This window comes from Mauremys reevesii, linkage group 1 (genome assembly GCF_016161935.1).
Source record: "Mauremys reevesii isolate NIE-2019 linkage group 1, ASM1616193v1, whole genome shotgun sequence".
Classification (NCBI taxonomy): domain Eukaryota; kingdom Metazoa; phylum Chordata; order Testudines; family Geoemydidae; genus Mauremys; species Mauremys reevesii.
In genome coordinates this window covers 134960432-134978922 of record NC_052623.1, presented here as the reverse complement: position 1 = coordinate 134978922, position 18491 = coordinate 134960432, and the positions used below count along the sequence as shown (strand labels likewise).

General features: G+C 39.9%; 1 protein-coding gene across 11 annotated transcripts in view; it reads right to left on the bottom strand.

Annotated features, from left to right (window-relative positions):
* Window positions 1-7366: 7366 nt before the first annotated feature.
* TBL1X (transducin beta like 1 X-linked) overlaps window positions 7367-18491 on the bottom strand; it is a 262718-nt gene continuing 251593 nt past the window's right edge. For all 11 annotated transcript variants that reach the window (XM_039500173.1, XM_039500176.1, XM_039500177.1 and 8 more), the window contains 5 exons: window positions 15235-15309; window positions 13254-13381; window positions 11887-12052; window positions 10805-10906; window positions 7367-10258 (listed from right to left, as the gene is read on the bottom strand). In XM_039500173.1, coding sequence (XP_039356107.1) covers window positions 10232-10258; window positions 10805-10906; window positions 11887-12052; window positions 13254-13381; window positions 15235-15309 — 498 coding nt within the window. In that variant the 3' untranslated portion in view covers window positions 7367-10231. The remainder of the gene's footprint in view (window positions 10259-10804; window positions 10907-11886; window positions 12053-13253; window positions 13382-15234; window positions 15310-18491) is intronic.

Sequence of the window (18491 nt, the reverse complement as noted above, 5' to 3'; positions counted from 1 at the left end):
TCTCAATCCATGAAAGGACCTTTCCTTTTATCCCATGACAGCTTAATTTACATAAGAGCCTTTGGTGAGGGACCTTGTCAAAGGCTTTCTGGAAATCTAAGTACGCTATGTCCACCGGATCTCCCTTGTCCACATGTTTGTTGACCCCTTCAGAGAATTCTAATAGATTAGTAAGACACGATTTCCCTTTACAGAAACCATGTTGACTATTGCTCAAGAGTTTATGTTTATCTATGTGTCTGACAATTTTATTCTTTACTATTGTTTCAACTAATTTGCCCGGTACCGACGTTAGAGTTACCGGTCTGTAATTGCCGGGATCACCCCTAGAGCCCTTTTTAAATATTGGCGTTACATTAGCTAACTTCCAGTCATTGGGTACCGAAGCCGATTTAAAGGACAGGTTACAAACTCCAGCAGCTCCTCTCCACCACAGCAAGGGGGGACCCCGGCAGCTCCCTTCCACCACAGGATGGAACAAGAGGACTCAGGCAGCTTCCCACTACGGTATCAGTAGGGGGATTCCCATAGCTCCCCGCTGCTGGAGAGGGGGAAGGGGGACCCTGCTGCTCCCCTCCACCACTGGGGGCAGGGGGATCCTGGAGGTCTGAGTCTTCACCGGTGGTGGGGGTCCCAATGCTCCTAGCCACTCTGCAGCTGCCCAGTCCCTTCCCATTTCATCATGGATATTTTTAGTAAAAGTCAGGTCACAGGCAATAAAGAAAAAGTCACAGACGCCTGTGACCTGTCCCTGCCTTTTACTAAAAATATACATGACAAAACCTAAGCCTTACCGATGATTTCCTTTGTGCAACTGAGCTGTCTCCCACCAGAGGATATTTGGACTACGCCTCTTTTTGTGCAAAAACCAAGACACTTCAGACTTGTCCATGGTGCTGAAGAACATGGGCTTCCCCCTTCTTCTCCCTTGCCAGATGAGTACTGCCAAACTTGAATGAACACACTACAATTTATTTTTGATTAACTTTACATTTCTTCACCATATCAACCTTATTCAACTGAGTTAGCAAGGGATGGTTAAAGTTTCCAAATTTCAAAGTTGATTTCATTTCAAAGTTGTTGTTGTTTTTTAAAATGTTTTGTGATTTTTTTCACAGATTAAATTTTTTAATAAAAAATATTGAGATTATAAAAATGTAATATTACCCAAAGCCTAATTTTTGATAAACAAAATACTGTAATAGCCTTTTTGATAATGTTAATCAAAATATTGAGAAAAAAATTGAAATAATGGCACATTTTTATGCCATTTTCATTTTTGTGCCATTTCAATTTTGTACTCACCATTTTTATTGACAATTTGGTATCAAAATATCAAAATAGTTGCTCAAAGGAGAAGTAACAACTGATGCATCTTGTCCAATTATTTCTTTTAACAACCAATTTTTCAACAACAATTTTTTCCCCACATACCTCTCAATAAAACACAGGCCTTTCTCTTTGGTTTTGCTAGCTACTGATGCTAGCACCATTGAAATCCACAGCTCGAGTGAGCTACATGACTTACTAGATGATAACATTGCTGATGCTGAATCATGAAAATTCTCATTTTCCAAAGGCCATTGTTCAACAAAAAACACTTTCTACCAGCACTGTGATAGTCTTATACATGCCCCCTGAAGAGGCTGTTGTAAAGATACCCAAAGAACTTGTATCAGAAGGAGTGGACTGAGAGAGATGTCAGCCCCAGAAAATAAATCAGATAAACTGTTCATTCTCGATCAGAACCTCTCCCCTAGCCCATGACAAATGAGGCATAGCAAGGAGGAAGAAAATATTAGTTGTGTGGGAGAGCTAAGTAGGACAGAAGGCAAAATGTTCATCCCTGTGTCAAATTAGTGGTAATCTATTTTGGGGGCACTGCTTTGAATACATCCCTGCTGAAGGATATTTCTGCATAAGAATAGGTTTCAGAGTAGCAGCCGTGTTAGTCTGTATCTGCAAAAAGAACAGGCGTACTTGTGGCACCTTAGAGACTAACAAATTTACAAGTACTCCTGTTCTTTCTGCATAAGAATGAATGTCAAGTATGTTTTGCTTTAGAAAATGTTGCTGGATGGCAGCTTTAAAGATTTCCTCTGTGGTGGCAGATGCCCTTTTTGCCAGGGATACTTCTGTGGGCTCTGGTTTCTTCTGGAATCAGCTACCAGTGGCTGATATTCTTCATTTATAGAACAGCAGGCAGACAATCCTCTGAAGGGGATCAGGGGGTCTCTTCTTTTAAGTTTATCACATCCCCATGTGCCTGAAATGTGGAGAAATTCCTATGGGCAATTTCCTACGAAATCTCAGGGGACCATGCTCTGTGTAAGAATGGATACACAGGAGTCCCCTGGTTTTCTCAGCTGGGCTGTGGTCATCATCAGTACTATTGTGAACATCATAGGGCGCAAACCAGGCTAAAGGGTAAACTTTTGTACTGATAGTGACAATTTCCAAAGGTGAACCAAAGAAATTGCTGGTGACAGGGCTTGAATGGAATATGCAGCTAATCTTTTGTCAGCTCCATCAATGTGAGGTCTCATGAAGAGACTGTAGTGATAGCAGAAGACAGTTTCCCATCCTGAATTTTATTTTCTTCATTCTCTGGCTCACCCTTTATTGGACTGAGATACCCTGGATCCTTCTTGGTCTTCTTCTGACTCTGAAGATGGACTCAAGCCCTATGTATTGTTTGTCTTGAGGGACAAGCTCTATTACCCCTCCCTTTAGCAGGTGTGAGATTTCCTTCAAGAAAATCTGGTATTTCTCATCTGAGAAATGGGATATCTCACTTTCTTGATACAGGCCTACACTTGGATGGAAGCAGGCCTGGTTGCAGTTTAGAAAGCGGTGATTGGACCCATACCTAAGCTCTGTAACTCTTCCGTGTTGCCCTCTGGTGTAGCAGGTCCAGGTCATAACTGTGGAAAAAGAGGAGACCCATCTCTGCTGCCTTTGTTGTGGGTAGGAACAAAAGGATCTTTTGTGTATGTAGGATTCGTAGTCCTTGGACTTTTGCTGGAATGGAGGTTGGATGATTTGGCCTGTCTGTGTTATTGAGCACCACTTTCTCGAATTTCTCCCCAACCAGGATCTAACTGAGAACTGAGGCATTGTTCAATTATCCACAGTCCAGAATTTCAAACAGAGCTGACACCTGGCCACTGAATTTTCTATCAGGGCTCTCACTGCCAGCCTCATGGAGTTCATGAATCAGTCCATGTCAAATGCAGTAGTTCAGAGTATCTTTTTTCAAAGTGGTGACTTGAATTAGTCAGGCTTATTAGGTCTTTGTACCAGGACATTATGGCTTTAGAGGTTGCCCTTGAAGCCTCCAAGTCCCTTCTCTGGTTGAATTCTATCTTTCTGTCCCTGGGATCTTTGAGGGGGGAAATTGCCCTAGTCTACACTTTCAGGATGGAGAGAGAATCTTTGGTTTTCCAGATGCTAGGATTTCAGGGCTCATCAACTAAGCCTTCTCCCCTTTGTTGTGCATTTATACACTCGTCTCTAAAGACCTCTTTGAAGGAGTGGAATAGAGGGATGGTGAATTCTGTCTCAGTTCTTGATAGGAGATTTTTGCCGTGGGCTTTAGCCACTTGTTCTCTCTGGCTAGATAGCAGTAGCACCCACCACTTTCTTTCCCATGGTTTCAAACACAGCTGTGTGTGTTTGTAAAAACCGCTTCCTGTTCTTCTATCTCAGTGTTCTGCTTTCTGGAGAAAGGTGTTAGAGCTGATGGCAGGAAAACAGGACCTAGATGGATTGTTATTGTTTTCCTGTGGTTTTTAGATTTTGTTCTTTGCATTTTCGTGAACATTTTTGTCATCTTTTGGAGAGATTTTAGTTGTTCACATGAAAGGCTGGTCTCTTTTCTTGTCTGGTGTTCCCTTTTTGGTAACAACCTATATAAAAAGAAATATCCCTGTTGGGAACAAGGGGTGGCAGTAAAGATGACAAATTCCTTGCCAAGTGACTCATTTGCACATGTAAGAACCTGGGATGGAGCCTTAAAACTTTTAAAGATGCTTTTGGAGAGCTTAGGTTTTTATCCATGAAATTGCATGAGACCTTAATGGGTGAAGATGTTCTTGTCCTTTCATTGCTAGTGTTTACTGAACTATGAAAATGGATGTATATACAGGGCTGGGAAGAAAGCATGGGTGGCTCTGGGAAGGCCACTACATGGAATGAGACAGCTGCACTATTACATATTCATAGCCATAGGTATCATAAATTACACCTTTTATTCTATCGCTTTAAAGATATGAGCATCTGCCAGAAGTACCTTTTTCATGCGGGCTCGCTGTTGTAGGTGCTATTTGTAAATGGTATTTTTCTTGCTAAGTAAATGGAAAAGCAGAAACAAATTACATTTTAGCTTAATAGTAATTAATTTCTTAAAATTTCTCTGAAATTGTTGCTCAAAAAAGTACTAATATAATACAGTGATGACTAAAGAACCAACTATAGTGCGAACAGGTATTGGTCAAACTTTCCATACCGCTGCAAATTACAGATTCAGACCAAACTTTCCACCCTGCCCAGATGTTACATTCCCAGTCCTCTCTTGAATCAAGAATGACAGCTAGGCCTAATTTTTGGAGGAGTGTTTGTTATTTAGACTACTGGCTGCTAACGAGACTTCTGTGAGACCCACTGAACTCATTTTCACTAGTAGTCCAAATTAATACATTTCTAGTTTTAACTCACAGCATACTTCTTGGTGTGAGTTGAAACAAACTGCACGAAAAACAATATAACAAAAATGTTTGAGGACATTGCTTGCCTTTTCTTGAGTGTCTACTGATGGGATGAAGGGTAAATGGACACCAAAGAAAAGTGATTAATAGGTCATGCTTACTTCTTGGCATCAAGAGGGTAACTAAAAAAAAAAAAAAATTACAAAAAAAATCTGACTGTAAGAGTAGTTAAGCTCTGGAATAGGCTTCCAAGGGAGTTTGTGGAATCTCTGTTATTGGAAGTTTTAAAGAACAGGTTGGACAAACACCTGGTCAGGGATGTTCTAGGTTTATTTGGTCCTGCCTCAGTGCAGATGGCAGGGCTTGATGAGTTCTCGAGGTCCCTTCCAGCCCTACATTTATGATTCTATGAAAATACACCATATCAAAACCAGAGCCCAGGAAGAATGTAACTTGTGAAAGGAGATCATTGGGCATGATAGTTAGGGTAAGATGGAAGTCATGATGGACTATGACCAAGATGCATACCATGCCCACTAAGTGTAGCCTCCTCCAGTGACTAGACAATGTGTTGATAGAAAATATTAGGTAACCCAGGACAGGCCAGATGATAGAGCATGCTGCTAGAGATGGTTGAGAGTTGTTGGTGCTGGAGTTAATGAGTTAGGCAAGCTTCTGACAATCTCCTACTTTTTGCTTGAGTGAACAGACAGTGCAGTGAGGCTGTCACACAAATCTCTTATTATGTTCTCATATGTCATACAGGGGCATCTTATGTGCACTGCAGATACCAGCTTGCATGGTATAAAGCTTTTTACTATCCCAGAACTCTAGCTATGATATGTACATTTTAAGGCACTCCACATATTCGGAAAACCCAGATGGGTTAACATACAGGACCCCTCATAGGTTAGCCACTAGGGGAACCATTAGAAGGAACTGATCGGAGGATCAGAACAACTACACTCTGCTTGAGCACCAAGTTCATAGGAGCACCAAGATTGCTTTTAACGTAGTGGGGTTAGGTAGATTAACAAATAGCTCTGCTAGCCACCTCTAGATATAGCTAACAGAAAAGAATTTACATGCTTACTGCATGACCTTAAGTACTGTGGTTAATTTTTTTTAAATCTAGGGGATTTATACCCGTCTTCTCTTAAAATTAAGGAGACACACAAGGTGAGTGAGATAATATATTCTAGTGGACCAACTTCTGTTGGTGAAAGAGACAAGCTTTCGAGAGCCACTGAGCGATTCTTCAGGTCCATGGAGATCAAAAGCTGGTCTCTTTCACCTTGTCTCTCTTATATCCTGGGACCAACACGGCTACAACACCACTGTGAACATTAAAACTAATGTAAGATGTCTGTCTAAATGTTCTAGAGAACTGTGAAAACCTCAGTTGGCACCTGCAGTCAAGGGCATATCCCATCTGCATTTATGACATCTATACTGGTTGTGGTGCCTTGTTTATGTGAGAAAATTACACAATTTAACCACATTGATTTAGACTCTTATTTAGTTAGCCCCTTTTTATGGACACTTATTTTGGTATAAAAGTGCTTTAGAAGTATTTCACTTAATTTGATTCTTTACTATCTGGACTGCTCAATATTTAGTTATGCCTCTTTTGAAACAGAGTGTTTTTTAAATAGAAGGGCCATTTGGGAAAAGCAAAATTCTACAATAAATATGCTGCATTCTGACACATTCTTCCCAGGTCCTGAATGTGGGAAGCAAAAAGTTAATGGCCAAGAAAGAAAAAGGAACAACATGCACAGAGTTCTCTAATATCAAAATATAGCAATTTATTCAAGACACTGAATATGATCTGTTGATTCTCTCCTTGAAACAAATGAGCTACAATACACAAGGTGATTTCCGAGAGAGTGCAGGTGGAGGGGAAACAAAATAGGGCTTGATGTTGTTTCAACAGAATCTGGGAAATGCTGAAATGAGAACCAAGTCTGGCTGCAAGTCTGACACAGACAATAAAAACTGCAGAAGCCAGAATTCAAAATTTCAGTGAGTGGCTGAAAGAACATTTCTGCAATTGACAAAGAACCACAATTAAAAACAAAAAAGTTAAAAAAAGAAAAGAAAAAGTAAACCCCAAAACCAAAGCAGACCCTTACATTTGACAAAGTGCACTTCACTTGGCTCTAAAATTACCTAGGTTTGTTTTTTCTTTCTTTTTAAAAACAAATCAAAAGGAAATTCCTAAGATGTAGCATGGGGTTAGTGCGTGTTTAACCCTGTAACTGTCAGGCCCTGTAATGCCCCACAAGGGACCCAGTGTTTTCTACATTAAAGATGCAGTAACCTACATTAAAGACGCAGAGCTTGGGCACGTATTCAAAGGTTGCCATTTTATCTCAAGGCCAGTTCCATGCAGCCAGTAAAGGTACAATTCCTGTAAGCCTCCGGGAAGGTTAATGGGCCAGTCTGCAGAAGGCTAACAACATGTATATGTATACAGAATTCTTCTTTGGGACAACAGTGTCTTCCACATGTGAAAGCAGCAAAGAGTCCTGTGGCACTTTATAGTCTAACAGACGTATTTGAGCATGAGCTTTTGTGGGTGAATACCACTTCATCGGATGCATGTGAGAATTTGATACTTGCCAAATTCTGAAACTGTGCTTTACTTGCCTTCTTTCTTTTATGTAACTCAGCAGAGAGAAGATGGTGCTAATTCATATCATTTCAAAAACGAAACATGCTTTTTTGACACGCACAAAGTATCTCCCAGTTAAAATTCCTGGAACAGGCTCCATCAGATTTAGATATGTCTGTGTAGCAAGAAAGCCAGGCAACAAAAGCAACTGGACTAAAATCACCTCTCTTGACATCACCACATCTTGATATTTGGCCGGTTCAAGAGTCACGCAAACTGCAGACCCAAAAGAAGCACACTTCTGAGCATGTCTTCTGCAGCCCCCCAAAACAGATGCTGCTTTCCTGTTAGCCTTGAAAATTCAACCCAAGGCTCCCGGGCATCATAGGCACAGGCTTAAAATGCTAACCATAAACACTCACAATGACACTAGTGAGCAATTAAATCAGCAGTCCTTTCTAAAACCCCACTGAACTTCTGTAATAAAGCTCAGTTCTTTCTTCTAACAAGTACTCTTTTCCCTATCTTGAGCTTAAACAGGTCAGCCTAGGCAGCTATTATAAAACAGTTCAAAAATGTCATCTGGACATCCTAAAGTCTAATTCTCTATGGATTTATTACTGCAAGGAAAAGAACTCTTGCCTTCTTCCCACCTTCCATTCTTTAGGGGGTAAAAAAGAGCAATTAATAACCAATATTCCTCATAAATGTTTCTACTTCAGGACTGAAAAATCTTAATAGTTTAATTGTTTTAATTACTTTCTGATCTCCAATTATACATCACAGGGCTTGCGATGTGTGAGCAGTGGTTAGTTCCTGTGAAAAGGCCAAGACATTGTCAGCGTGTCATAGTAAAGAGAGAAAAACATCAGACGAAATAAAATATTAATTCCATATACTAAGTATCTTGGGCATTTTCACACCGCTTTAAGCATTATGGGTCAGGGTCTTACAAATTACTCCTGTTGGGCAGCCCTACTGAAAGAAACAGGTAAGATTCTGTGCAGCTACTCTGAGAGGCACAGCACTCAACTTGCTATGGAGGTGCTATGGTGGCTTTAAGCCACTTTTGCACTGTTCTGATCTAGGGCTGCTCCATGCGATGGAGAGGGCCCTGGCACGGTTTAGCTCTTAGGGTCTATCTAAGTTATGGCCAACTCCTTGAGCTGCTCCATGGTCTACAGCACTGCTGGGAATCTCCACAGCACTGGATGCTGCAACCCTGCCCACGGCACATCTTTTCTGCCCCCCAGCCCTGTGCCCTCTGTCATCATGATTTGCAAAGCATCCCAGAAGGCAATCTGATAGCTGTCTTCTGCAGTGCCTAGGGAGAATCCAAAGGGGAAGGAGTGATCCTATTAAATATCTGGTAAAAGTCCCATTGACTTGATGGGAAGAGGATCAGCCCAATGTGATGACTAGTGGAGTGAGGTACTAGTCAGCATGGTCTAGATAATACTTAGTCCTCCCATGAGTGCAGGGGACTGGACTAGATGACCTCTCAAGGTCCCTTCCAGTCCTATGAACATGACTGAGAGTGACAGAATGCAGCCTTAACATGAATTTGGGACCATTTTGCCACGAAAGAGCATATACAATTGCTTTCCTTTAACTACTATTATTTAACTATTTGGGTATATGGACCCAAAGATATGATTTCTGTATATATAACCTCAAACTTCTGCATTCTTTTGATAAGTGTACATAATCATACAGCCACAAAAATAAAAATTAGCTCATGTAAACTTCTGGCTGCAGGAAGAGGTTATTGTTGTTTAAATCCTGATAGTTGTTGTATGAAATGACATTTTCTTACAGCACTTTATGAGACAAAGGAGAGGAAAATGATACTGCATCTTTAATGTACCTTGGATTCCACTTGAGTCATTCTTTTGCTTGAATTACACAAAGCAGTCTACGTTTGGTGGCTATTTTAGGCTTTTAAAATTATGTTTAACATAAAAAATATTTTTTTCCAAAAATACACTGGGTTCTTTCTCTTAAAAGTCATCTTTCGCCTGTAAAAATCTTCCCCAGCACTGCATTCTTATATAAAGCACTTATTACACAATTTGCTGAAAGTGCCCTTGAGATGCTAAGATCTGAAGCATGGAGGATTTAAAAAAAATAGGTGGGGCGGGAGGGAGGGCGGAGAAAGAGGAGAAGCAGACTGTCGAAAGTTTTTGTTGTCATGTCCAACTGGCTGCATCTACTGTGGGCACACAGGAGGGGGAAGGAAGGAGAGAGAGAGAGAGAGAGAAACAAGAAGGAGAAGGGAAGGAAAAAGAAAAAGAAAAAAAATCAGTTCCAACCTAAGCCCGGGATACTCCAGGACATAATAGTCCAGCTGATAGAAAAACCACTGAACAAAAAAGTAGTCTAGAAAATAGAAAGTGTTGTGATTACAAAGTTGCGCATTTCATCAGTACAAACTGGTCTTTGAATGTCCTTTGGGAGAGCAACTGTAGTGTCCAAATTGGAAGGAAAAAAATACAACACCACATGGAGGAGGATTTTTTTTTCCCTTTTGGTTTATCACAGCATTTTGCTTAGTTTGTTTCTTTATTATTATTTTTGGCACAGCTTTTTTTTTTTCAGCCATCAAAGCAAGTTCTCAGATGCAAACCAAACAGTGCAGTCTCTAGTTGGTGGCTTCATGCTTCCAAGGCTGAATATTCCAGGTGAAAACCATCCTCTCCCCCTTTGAAGTGACTGTGTTTTTACTCCTTGATGAGGGTTACGGGCAAAATACTAGACTTCTGTGGCCAGGGAGAGTTGGTTTCATTGTACACACTAACTTTTTTCAAGTTTGTACAGTTCTGGAGCTGTTAAGAATAGTTTTGAAGAGTGCTTCTCCCCACACATTCACTGCTGGTCCATTTGAAATTTCTTCTAAAACACTTCACCTTTACTTCCGCAGATCTAGAACACAAACCTAGAGGTGTAGAAAGAGAAGACCCAAGAGTTATAAACATTTCTGAAGGCTATTCTGGATTCTTAATGTGTGTGCGCTCAAGTTCTAATTTTGTAATAAAGCAATTTACCAATAACAGAGACAATGCATCATTGAATACTGACTGGGGGACAATTTTGCATTCACCGGCTAATGAGCTGGAAGATGTAAAAGTTGTTTCTCATCTCTACTTGTTATGGTTCTACATGATAATCTGAAGGATTTACACTTCAAGTGTCATGGAGGAGAAAGAAACAGTAGTGTTTGTGTTTCTTTAATCATAAACATATTTCAAATAAAGGGTGGCAATCAAGGAAATGTGCATTGAGGGGCCTGAAACAAAGCCCCTTCAAGTAAATGGAAAGACACCATCTACTTTATGGAGCACTGAACTGGGCCCTAAATAAGGGAACACACCCACCCACCTCTGAGCTTTGTCCAGAGAAGGCAACAGTGCACAGAACTTGTGTTGGCCTCAGCACAGGATTTCCCCCAAAATATTTACAATGAATGAATACAAATGTTTACCGATCCATCTGATGCACTTGCTCCCACTTTGTCTCCTCTCGCATTCCAACAGACTTCAAAGATTCCTCCAGTGCCTCTGTAGCTATGTACTAGAGTTCCACTCTAGAAAGAAAAACAGTTTGCAAGATTTGACTTTTAAGATATTTTATTTTTATGTGGGCACTTATGGTTGTGGGTTTGCTATGAGGTGCATTGGTTCCTACACTGTGAGGCACAAATACCAGGGGTGAAATCCTGGAACTCTTCAGGTCAATGAGAGTTTTGCCATTGACTTCAATAGGACCAGGATTTCAACCAGTTGTCCTCTGAAGAGCTGGGATCCATAGTGTGTACATACTTGTCTGTAGCCCCATCCCAAATCCACCATCCCCACTGACTGGTGGGAACCACACCAGTTTCACTGCCAGGAGGGTCCCTGCGGTTTCTAATACAGGAAGAAATATTGAAAATTCATATCCTGAACATTTTTACTTCTTAGGGAAAAAAAGAATGCTGCGTACAAACAAGCATAGCTCAAATCATTCAGCTTGTTCCTGGAGAAAGCACTGCTAGGAAGTCACTATGAGCCCAAAAAGCTTTCTGGGCATTAGTCTGAAAAGAAGTAACTCCAAACATCCCAGTTTTTTGCAGAGCCCTGTTATCCTGTTCAACATCAGATCCATGTAACTTTGTGATGATAATCTCTTCACAAATATGAAGTACTCTAAAAAATTGGTCCTGTGTATATCTGAATCTCAAATGAACCCAGCTTGCTGCTTAATAGGAGCAACAATTATTTCTAAAGGCTGCTGCACTGGCAGCTTGACATGCCTCATGTGCCCAGTGCAGTTTCATCTACACACTAACATAAAATTGAGACAATTGATTTTCTTGGCACAGTTCCATGTTCAATGAACCTTTGGCAAAAAATGTGAAAGGACAGGCACCTCATCATCTCACACCATCAGCTCAAACGGTTTTCATGCCACGGTCAGGTTCACAAATTCAGTGCATACAGATACATACATTTTCCATTTATCATTTCTGTTAGTAACGTTTCAGCTAAACCACTTTTCATTAGTGTGTGTGAATCAAACGAGTACCTGAGTATTCCATATATGGACACATTTGTCAAAGGACCCACTGGCCAGGTATTTCCCATCAGGACTAAAAGCTACACTGTAGACAGGTTCTTGATGTTTGGTTAATGTATGAATGCAGACTCCTCGTTCAACGTCCCACAGCCGAACAGTAGAATCGAATGAAGCACTACAGGAAAGAGTCAAACACAAGTGGGTGCCGACCAGGGTACTAGTTTATCTGCAGTTTGCAAAGATACTGTAACTCGTGAGGACACATCTCACATACAAACAAATGTGCACCAATACTTCAAACAGGAGAGGTATAGAAGGGCTGAGATGTATCAAACTCTCTTAAGTGAAAGAAATTTATTATGGTGGATGTGCGTATTTGGAACCTTTGGCTTCATTGCGGGGTTTTGTGGGTAGCAGTAGGAATATAGGAATTGCCTTACTGGATCAGACCAGCTGTTCATCTAGTCCAGTATCTTGTCTCTGACAGTGGCCATTATCTGCTACTTTGGAGGAAGGTTGCGGTAACTCTGTAGTGGACAGGTATAGGATAACCTGCCCCAGGGAAAGTTTCTTCCTCAGAGGATTTGGTCTCTTATCTAACAAATGAATTTTGCTTCATATTCTCTAGCATAGTGGTCTTGTACCTTCTTTCACCCTCCACCCAGAATTTACTCATTGTTTCTTACAACAATCCACCTAAATCCAATGTTGTGGACGAAGAGAAGACAGGAGAAATCCCCTGTATTGTATTAAAAAAACCCAAACCCAACAACCTTCCTTCCAAACAAAACAAAACTACTTGACCAACAAAATAAATAAATAAATGTAAGAGGCAACGCCACTAGAATATCATACAGAAGATACAGTCATTACGTGCCAATTAGCTAATCAATCCAGTGGTCCAGGCATCTACTGACATTACGAAGAGTAAACAGATGTCTAAAACTGGATGAAGTTAAATCTTGAATGGATTTCTTGAGGTGAAAGTTTAACAGCCACCTGAGTTGTTCTACACCACTTAACAGAACTATAAAAAATATCAATATCTATATAGTTTTGCTTGATGGCCCTCATTAGAGTACATCCAAGTGGTTTAATGGACTGCAAGATCCATACATTATAGGGCTTCAATTAAACACATTCATTTATATAACCAGATACCTGAGTGTTGGGTGCAGTGGCAACTGTAACATTTTTTTTTTTACAAAAGTAGTTTAAAAATTAAGCACTATATGGCTTCATTTTCCATGTTTGTTATATGTTTCCTCCCTGTTTGGTCAATCCCCTCTCATCTGCTAACAGAAATGATTTTCAGTTTTATTTGCCGATAGCCTAGTAAAAACCATCAGTAGGAGAGGAGGAGGTTTTGTTTTTACCTTGCTAACATGATGTTGGAGTTTGGGTTGCTGGTGCCTGGTCCTGTAGGACTCCATTTGATAGTATAAATCTCTTTGCTGTGAGCCTGAAGGTCATGTACACATGTATCTTGCTTCATACTCCAAATCTATGTCAGGTGAATCAGGAAAAAAAATCAGCCAGGTATCTAAACTTTGCAATCTTTTTTCAACTCCTGGTTTTCAATCCTTCCTATTCTGTTTGTATATGACAATTGTGTGTATATTGCAAAGGCCTTGCAAATTTAACTGTGTTTATTCGCTAGATCAAGAGAAGCTGACAATTGTTGCCTTGGCCATGGAATCTAACCTGAATTTATATCACATGTTTCAATCATAGTGTGAATTTATCAAAACCATTTTAAGTATGGCTTAAATAAATCTTGATTGTTCCAAGCATCCTGCTGGTATTCTGATTTGTTTTATTGATGTCTTTAATAACATGTTTGATGGAATCAAATCAATAATTGATGCACCATTATGCAATGCAATATTTCAATATCAGAATAAGTTGAATGGAAATTACATGTTTTATATTGAAACTGCTCTGCAGCTGCACGACAAACCAAAACCCCTCAATTAATCTTTAGGGGGGCGGGAAATAATCCAAAATTACAGATATTCAGTGGTAGAGAGATACTGGAAAAGCAATAATGCTCAAACTCACTGGATACAAATTAGCAGCAGGAGAACAAGCCAATGTGTTTGTGAGCCACATATTCAGCAGTATCAGATGGGTAGCCGTGTTAGTCTGGATCTGTAAAAAGCGGCACTTTATAGACTAACAGATGTATTGGAGCATAAGCTTTCGTGGGTGAATTCCCACTTCGTCAGATGCGGTACATCTGTTAGTCTATAAGGTGCCACAGGATTCTTTGTCGCTATATACAGCAGTGTAGAATCACTAATAAGGAATGTGAGAGCACAATCTGGAAATATCACATGCTTTGGGGAATCTAAGTAACAGAAAGCTATGGAGAAATGGGGTGAAATTCAGAGAAGAGCAACAGAAGTGATTAAGGAACTGGAGGGATTGATTTCAGAAAAAAATCATTAAGAGAAATGACTAAATATGGATAAGTAATTTATTAAAATTTATAGGGGTATGGGTGAACAGAAGAACCATCTAACAAATATCTGAGGTGTATAAAGCACCAAGGAGTTTGAGGGTGAAACTGAGCAAACTATTATTTAGGCTGAACATGATGATCATGATGGTCCCTTCTGGTCTTAAAGTTTCTCAGTCTATAATTTATAATTGTGAGATCCTTTTAGAGTTTGTCTGCACTTAAAAGTTTTGCCCCTTTAAATATACTGATGCTTATACTGGTACAGTTTATTCTGGTTTCGGAACCAAAATAAGCTACACTGGGTAAGGCATCTTTACTCTGGTATAACTTCACTTGCACTAGGGATTTTACCAGTATAACTACGTCAGCAAAAAAAAAAAAAAATCAATCACACTCCTTACTGACAATTATATTTTTTAACTATTGAGTGTGGATGAGGCTTTAGACTGGAACAGTCTTCCAGGTGAAATGGTGAAAACCTTGTTAGTGTATTCACTGTAAATTATGGTGGTTAAACACTTGTTAATGTACAGTGAGAATCAGTCTTGTGTTGGCAAGGAGACAGCATGACCTAAAATATGGTCTTCAGTTCAGACAGCTATAATTCCATGACAGTGACATATCAGACAGTAGATCCTAATTGAAATAGCATGCTTCAGTTTTCTGTCTGCTTCTCTTTGTTCATTCTTATTTCACTCAAAAATGGTAAGATGAAACCACCATTCATGCAGAGAGTTTTAATAGTATGGTAGCATCAGGCTGGGGAAAAAAATGTAAACAGAGACAAAATGATTTTTTTTTTTTTTAACAACATGAATGGAAACCTTATAAAGTAAATTTCTACTGGGGAAAAATACTAAGCAGTCTGGAGGCAAGCCATCAAATTACATTACCTTTAATGTCATATCATCAGAGCAGGATGCTAGTAGCATACCAGAAGGGTCCCATTTAATTGCATTGACTTCATTCTGAAATAAAGATTGATTTTCTATGTGAACATTCCAAGTTGCCTGCATTGTGCCTGGCACCCAGCAGAGGGCACTCAAGTGTTATTACTCCAACAAGTGAAACTGTTGAAAATTACATTACATTCTTAATTACCTTACACGTGAACACATCCCTTTTCACATCCCACTATCCAAATACATATGAGGAAGGGAAACCAATTTTGTGTGTCAATGAATGATCCACACAATTGGCTACCATGCTCCTGACACAACTGGCAATCATCAGATTCTTCCCACACAACAAAATATTCAACAAACCCTAGTCCCAGACCATTTAATGGTGCAACAATTACAGTACAGATCCATTTACACATGGCTGTTGGGAGTCAAGCCATCACAACCACATGTTAATGGACTGCGGGTTAAGAGGATCATGCTGAAAAAAGTGTCTATGATTCACTTAGAAAAAAAGGCCGTTATTTTCTGCTCTTTTATGCTTGCATTTTTTTTCTTTCTTATGAAGTCTGTCATTCGCCGCAGATGAATGAGTTTAATATTTTCTGCATTTTGCTCCTCCATAAATCTTACAACAGTTTCTAAGGGCTTCTGTGGGTGAAATGTTGACCTTTTCAACGACATCCTCGTCGTCGTCGTCGTCACTGTCATTTAGGCCTGGATTATTAGAATTCTCGCCATCACTTTCGTGGGCCGATGTAGCCTCACAGCCTGTTAATATTTCTTCCTCAGACAGAAATTCTGAAGTCGGGTAATTTTCATCTATCTCCAGCCACTCGGTAATGACTTCCGGCGACGTATCCAAACTAAAATCTTTTATCATTTGAAAGAGAAGTTTACCTTTATCCTCTTTTGTCTGTGTGCGTGTTTGTAGGACGTCTTCTTCCAAAAATCCTTCAAAGTCTGGCTCTGAATCAGTGCCGCTGCTGGAGTTTTCTGAGTCTGAGCCATCTTTGACAGAAAAGGCATCACTGAGAGCCTTCATCCAGCTGTTTTCAATGGACTTTTGTTTTACTCCATCCCAAGCTTTTTTAACTAAAGAAAAAATTTCCTTCATGTTTAACTGTTTCAGGAATTCGGAAATGTCTGAAGACGTGCATGACATAATCGCCAAAATCAGCTCCCATCAATAATTGGTTTTAAAATTCTGAATAATGCCCTGGTCTAAAGGTTGAATTTTTGATGTGTTGAATGGTAGGTATAGCACTCGAATTTTTCCCTCTCTCGATACCAGGAGAATGGGCTAGACAATTGACAAGTAGCAAAAGTGCTTTGGCTTTGAGTTTCTTCAACTGCAGATGCTTACGAACAGCTGGAACAAAGCTGTTGTGGAACCAGTTGTTGAAAATGTGTCTCGTCATCCAAACATTTTTGCTGTTAGGGTATATTACTGGCAGTTTGGCTCTATTGAGGTTATTAAAGCAGCGAGGGTTATGAAAGCGGCAAATGAGAAGAGGGGTAAGTTTATGGCTGCCTGTCTTATTACTACAAAAGAGAAGAGTCACACGATCTTTTACCTTTTAAATCCAGCTGTTTTCTGTGTCTCATAATTAAAAGCTAACGTCTTATCAGGTAGCAGTTTTGCAAATAAAGTTGTTTCATCACAACTATAAATTGTTCTTCGTGGTAGTCTTCATTATGTAAAACAGATTTTAACTCGGCGGGAAACGCATTCTTGGCCCATTCATCGGCTGATCGGCTTTCTCCAGAAATCGATACCTGTGCAATGCCATGACGCTTTTTAAAACAACTTATAAACCCCTTGCTGGCTTGGAATGATTCATCCCCTGTTAAATTTCCAAATTTTGTCGCTTGGGCTTGAAGAACTGGCCCACTTAGTGGCATTCCTTTCAGCCTTTCCTGAGCAAACCGCGTGCACATGGCTTTGTCTGTTGTGGGTTTTGCTGAATAGTGCACACGTTTTTGCTTAAGCCCCGTGGCAGAATCGATATTTTGTACAAAGCCATTCAGTTTAGATTCGTTTTTTAGCCATCCTCGGAGAGTTGATTCGGCAATCCCAATATCTTTTTAAACTTTGGATGGGTTTCTCCACTATTTACTCGATCTATTACAGCTAGCTTTTCTTCTACATGTAGGAACGCTGAAGCTTGCCCTCTGCCATTATATTAGGCCTACGGTTAACATTTTCTAACATAGTACAGTATACATATATTACTATATAACTACAGTACTACTGTATATATTATATATCTCTCTAGCATGACAATGACTAAGCGTGCATGATACATCTTTACCAATATCGGTAAAGACGTACAGTACAGCACGTTTCCGCTCCGCACTTCCTGTCGATTTCTGTCAGTGAGTTAGTGAGCAAATCTGTAGCGCTACATTGCAAGTTCCTGTACTGCGAGTTAACAAATCTCGCATGTTAAATAGTTAGCACTGGGAGGCATGGCGCTACCACGCGTTAAGCGGATTCATGTGTAAACAGGTCACGTGTAAACGGGTCTATACTGTAGATAATTTAAAACAATTTCTGAGGTTGACATTCCATTCATCTAACAAATACTTTTTCTTAAGAATACATATGTATATACATATGCACACACACACAAAGTTCTACGGACTATTCTCAAATAGTGCAACTCTCCAGAGGTGCTTTGTTTATACCAGTGTGTGCACTAATATACTAAAACAAAATGCAACTTGGAGCATTAGCTGGTTTGTGGTCTTTAAAACTGGATCAACTTCAAAACCACCTTTCAGTCTGAAAACTTTGTTATCCACTATTTGTACAAATAACACCCGCAGTGACGATAACTATATGAAATTAGAGGACTTTTTTTTCTTTGTTTTTCTCCAGCTTACTTTGTGTATTTGACAACACTTTGTGTGTAGTCAGACCCACCCTTTCCCCTATCTAGTCAGCCAGTTCCCCTGTTTCCTATGGGCCTTTCACATAGTAACAGGAGAAAAAAGTACTTGTAAAAGAGAAAAATGTGTTGTAAGAACAGTAATTGGGTGGAGTACTTGGTGGCAGGGATAGTTACCTGAAACTATTTTTAACTAATTTCCACCTCAGATACAGACACACAATTTCAGCTGTAGTTAACAGGAGTTTCACACACATATCTGAGGGCAGGATTTGGCCCATGTGCACAATGGAGTCCACTCAATAGAAAACATCAGCCTATGGATGAAGGCCTATTGTGGAGGCAGCAGCGTCT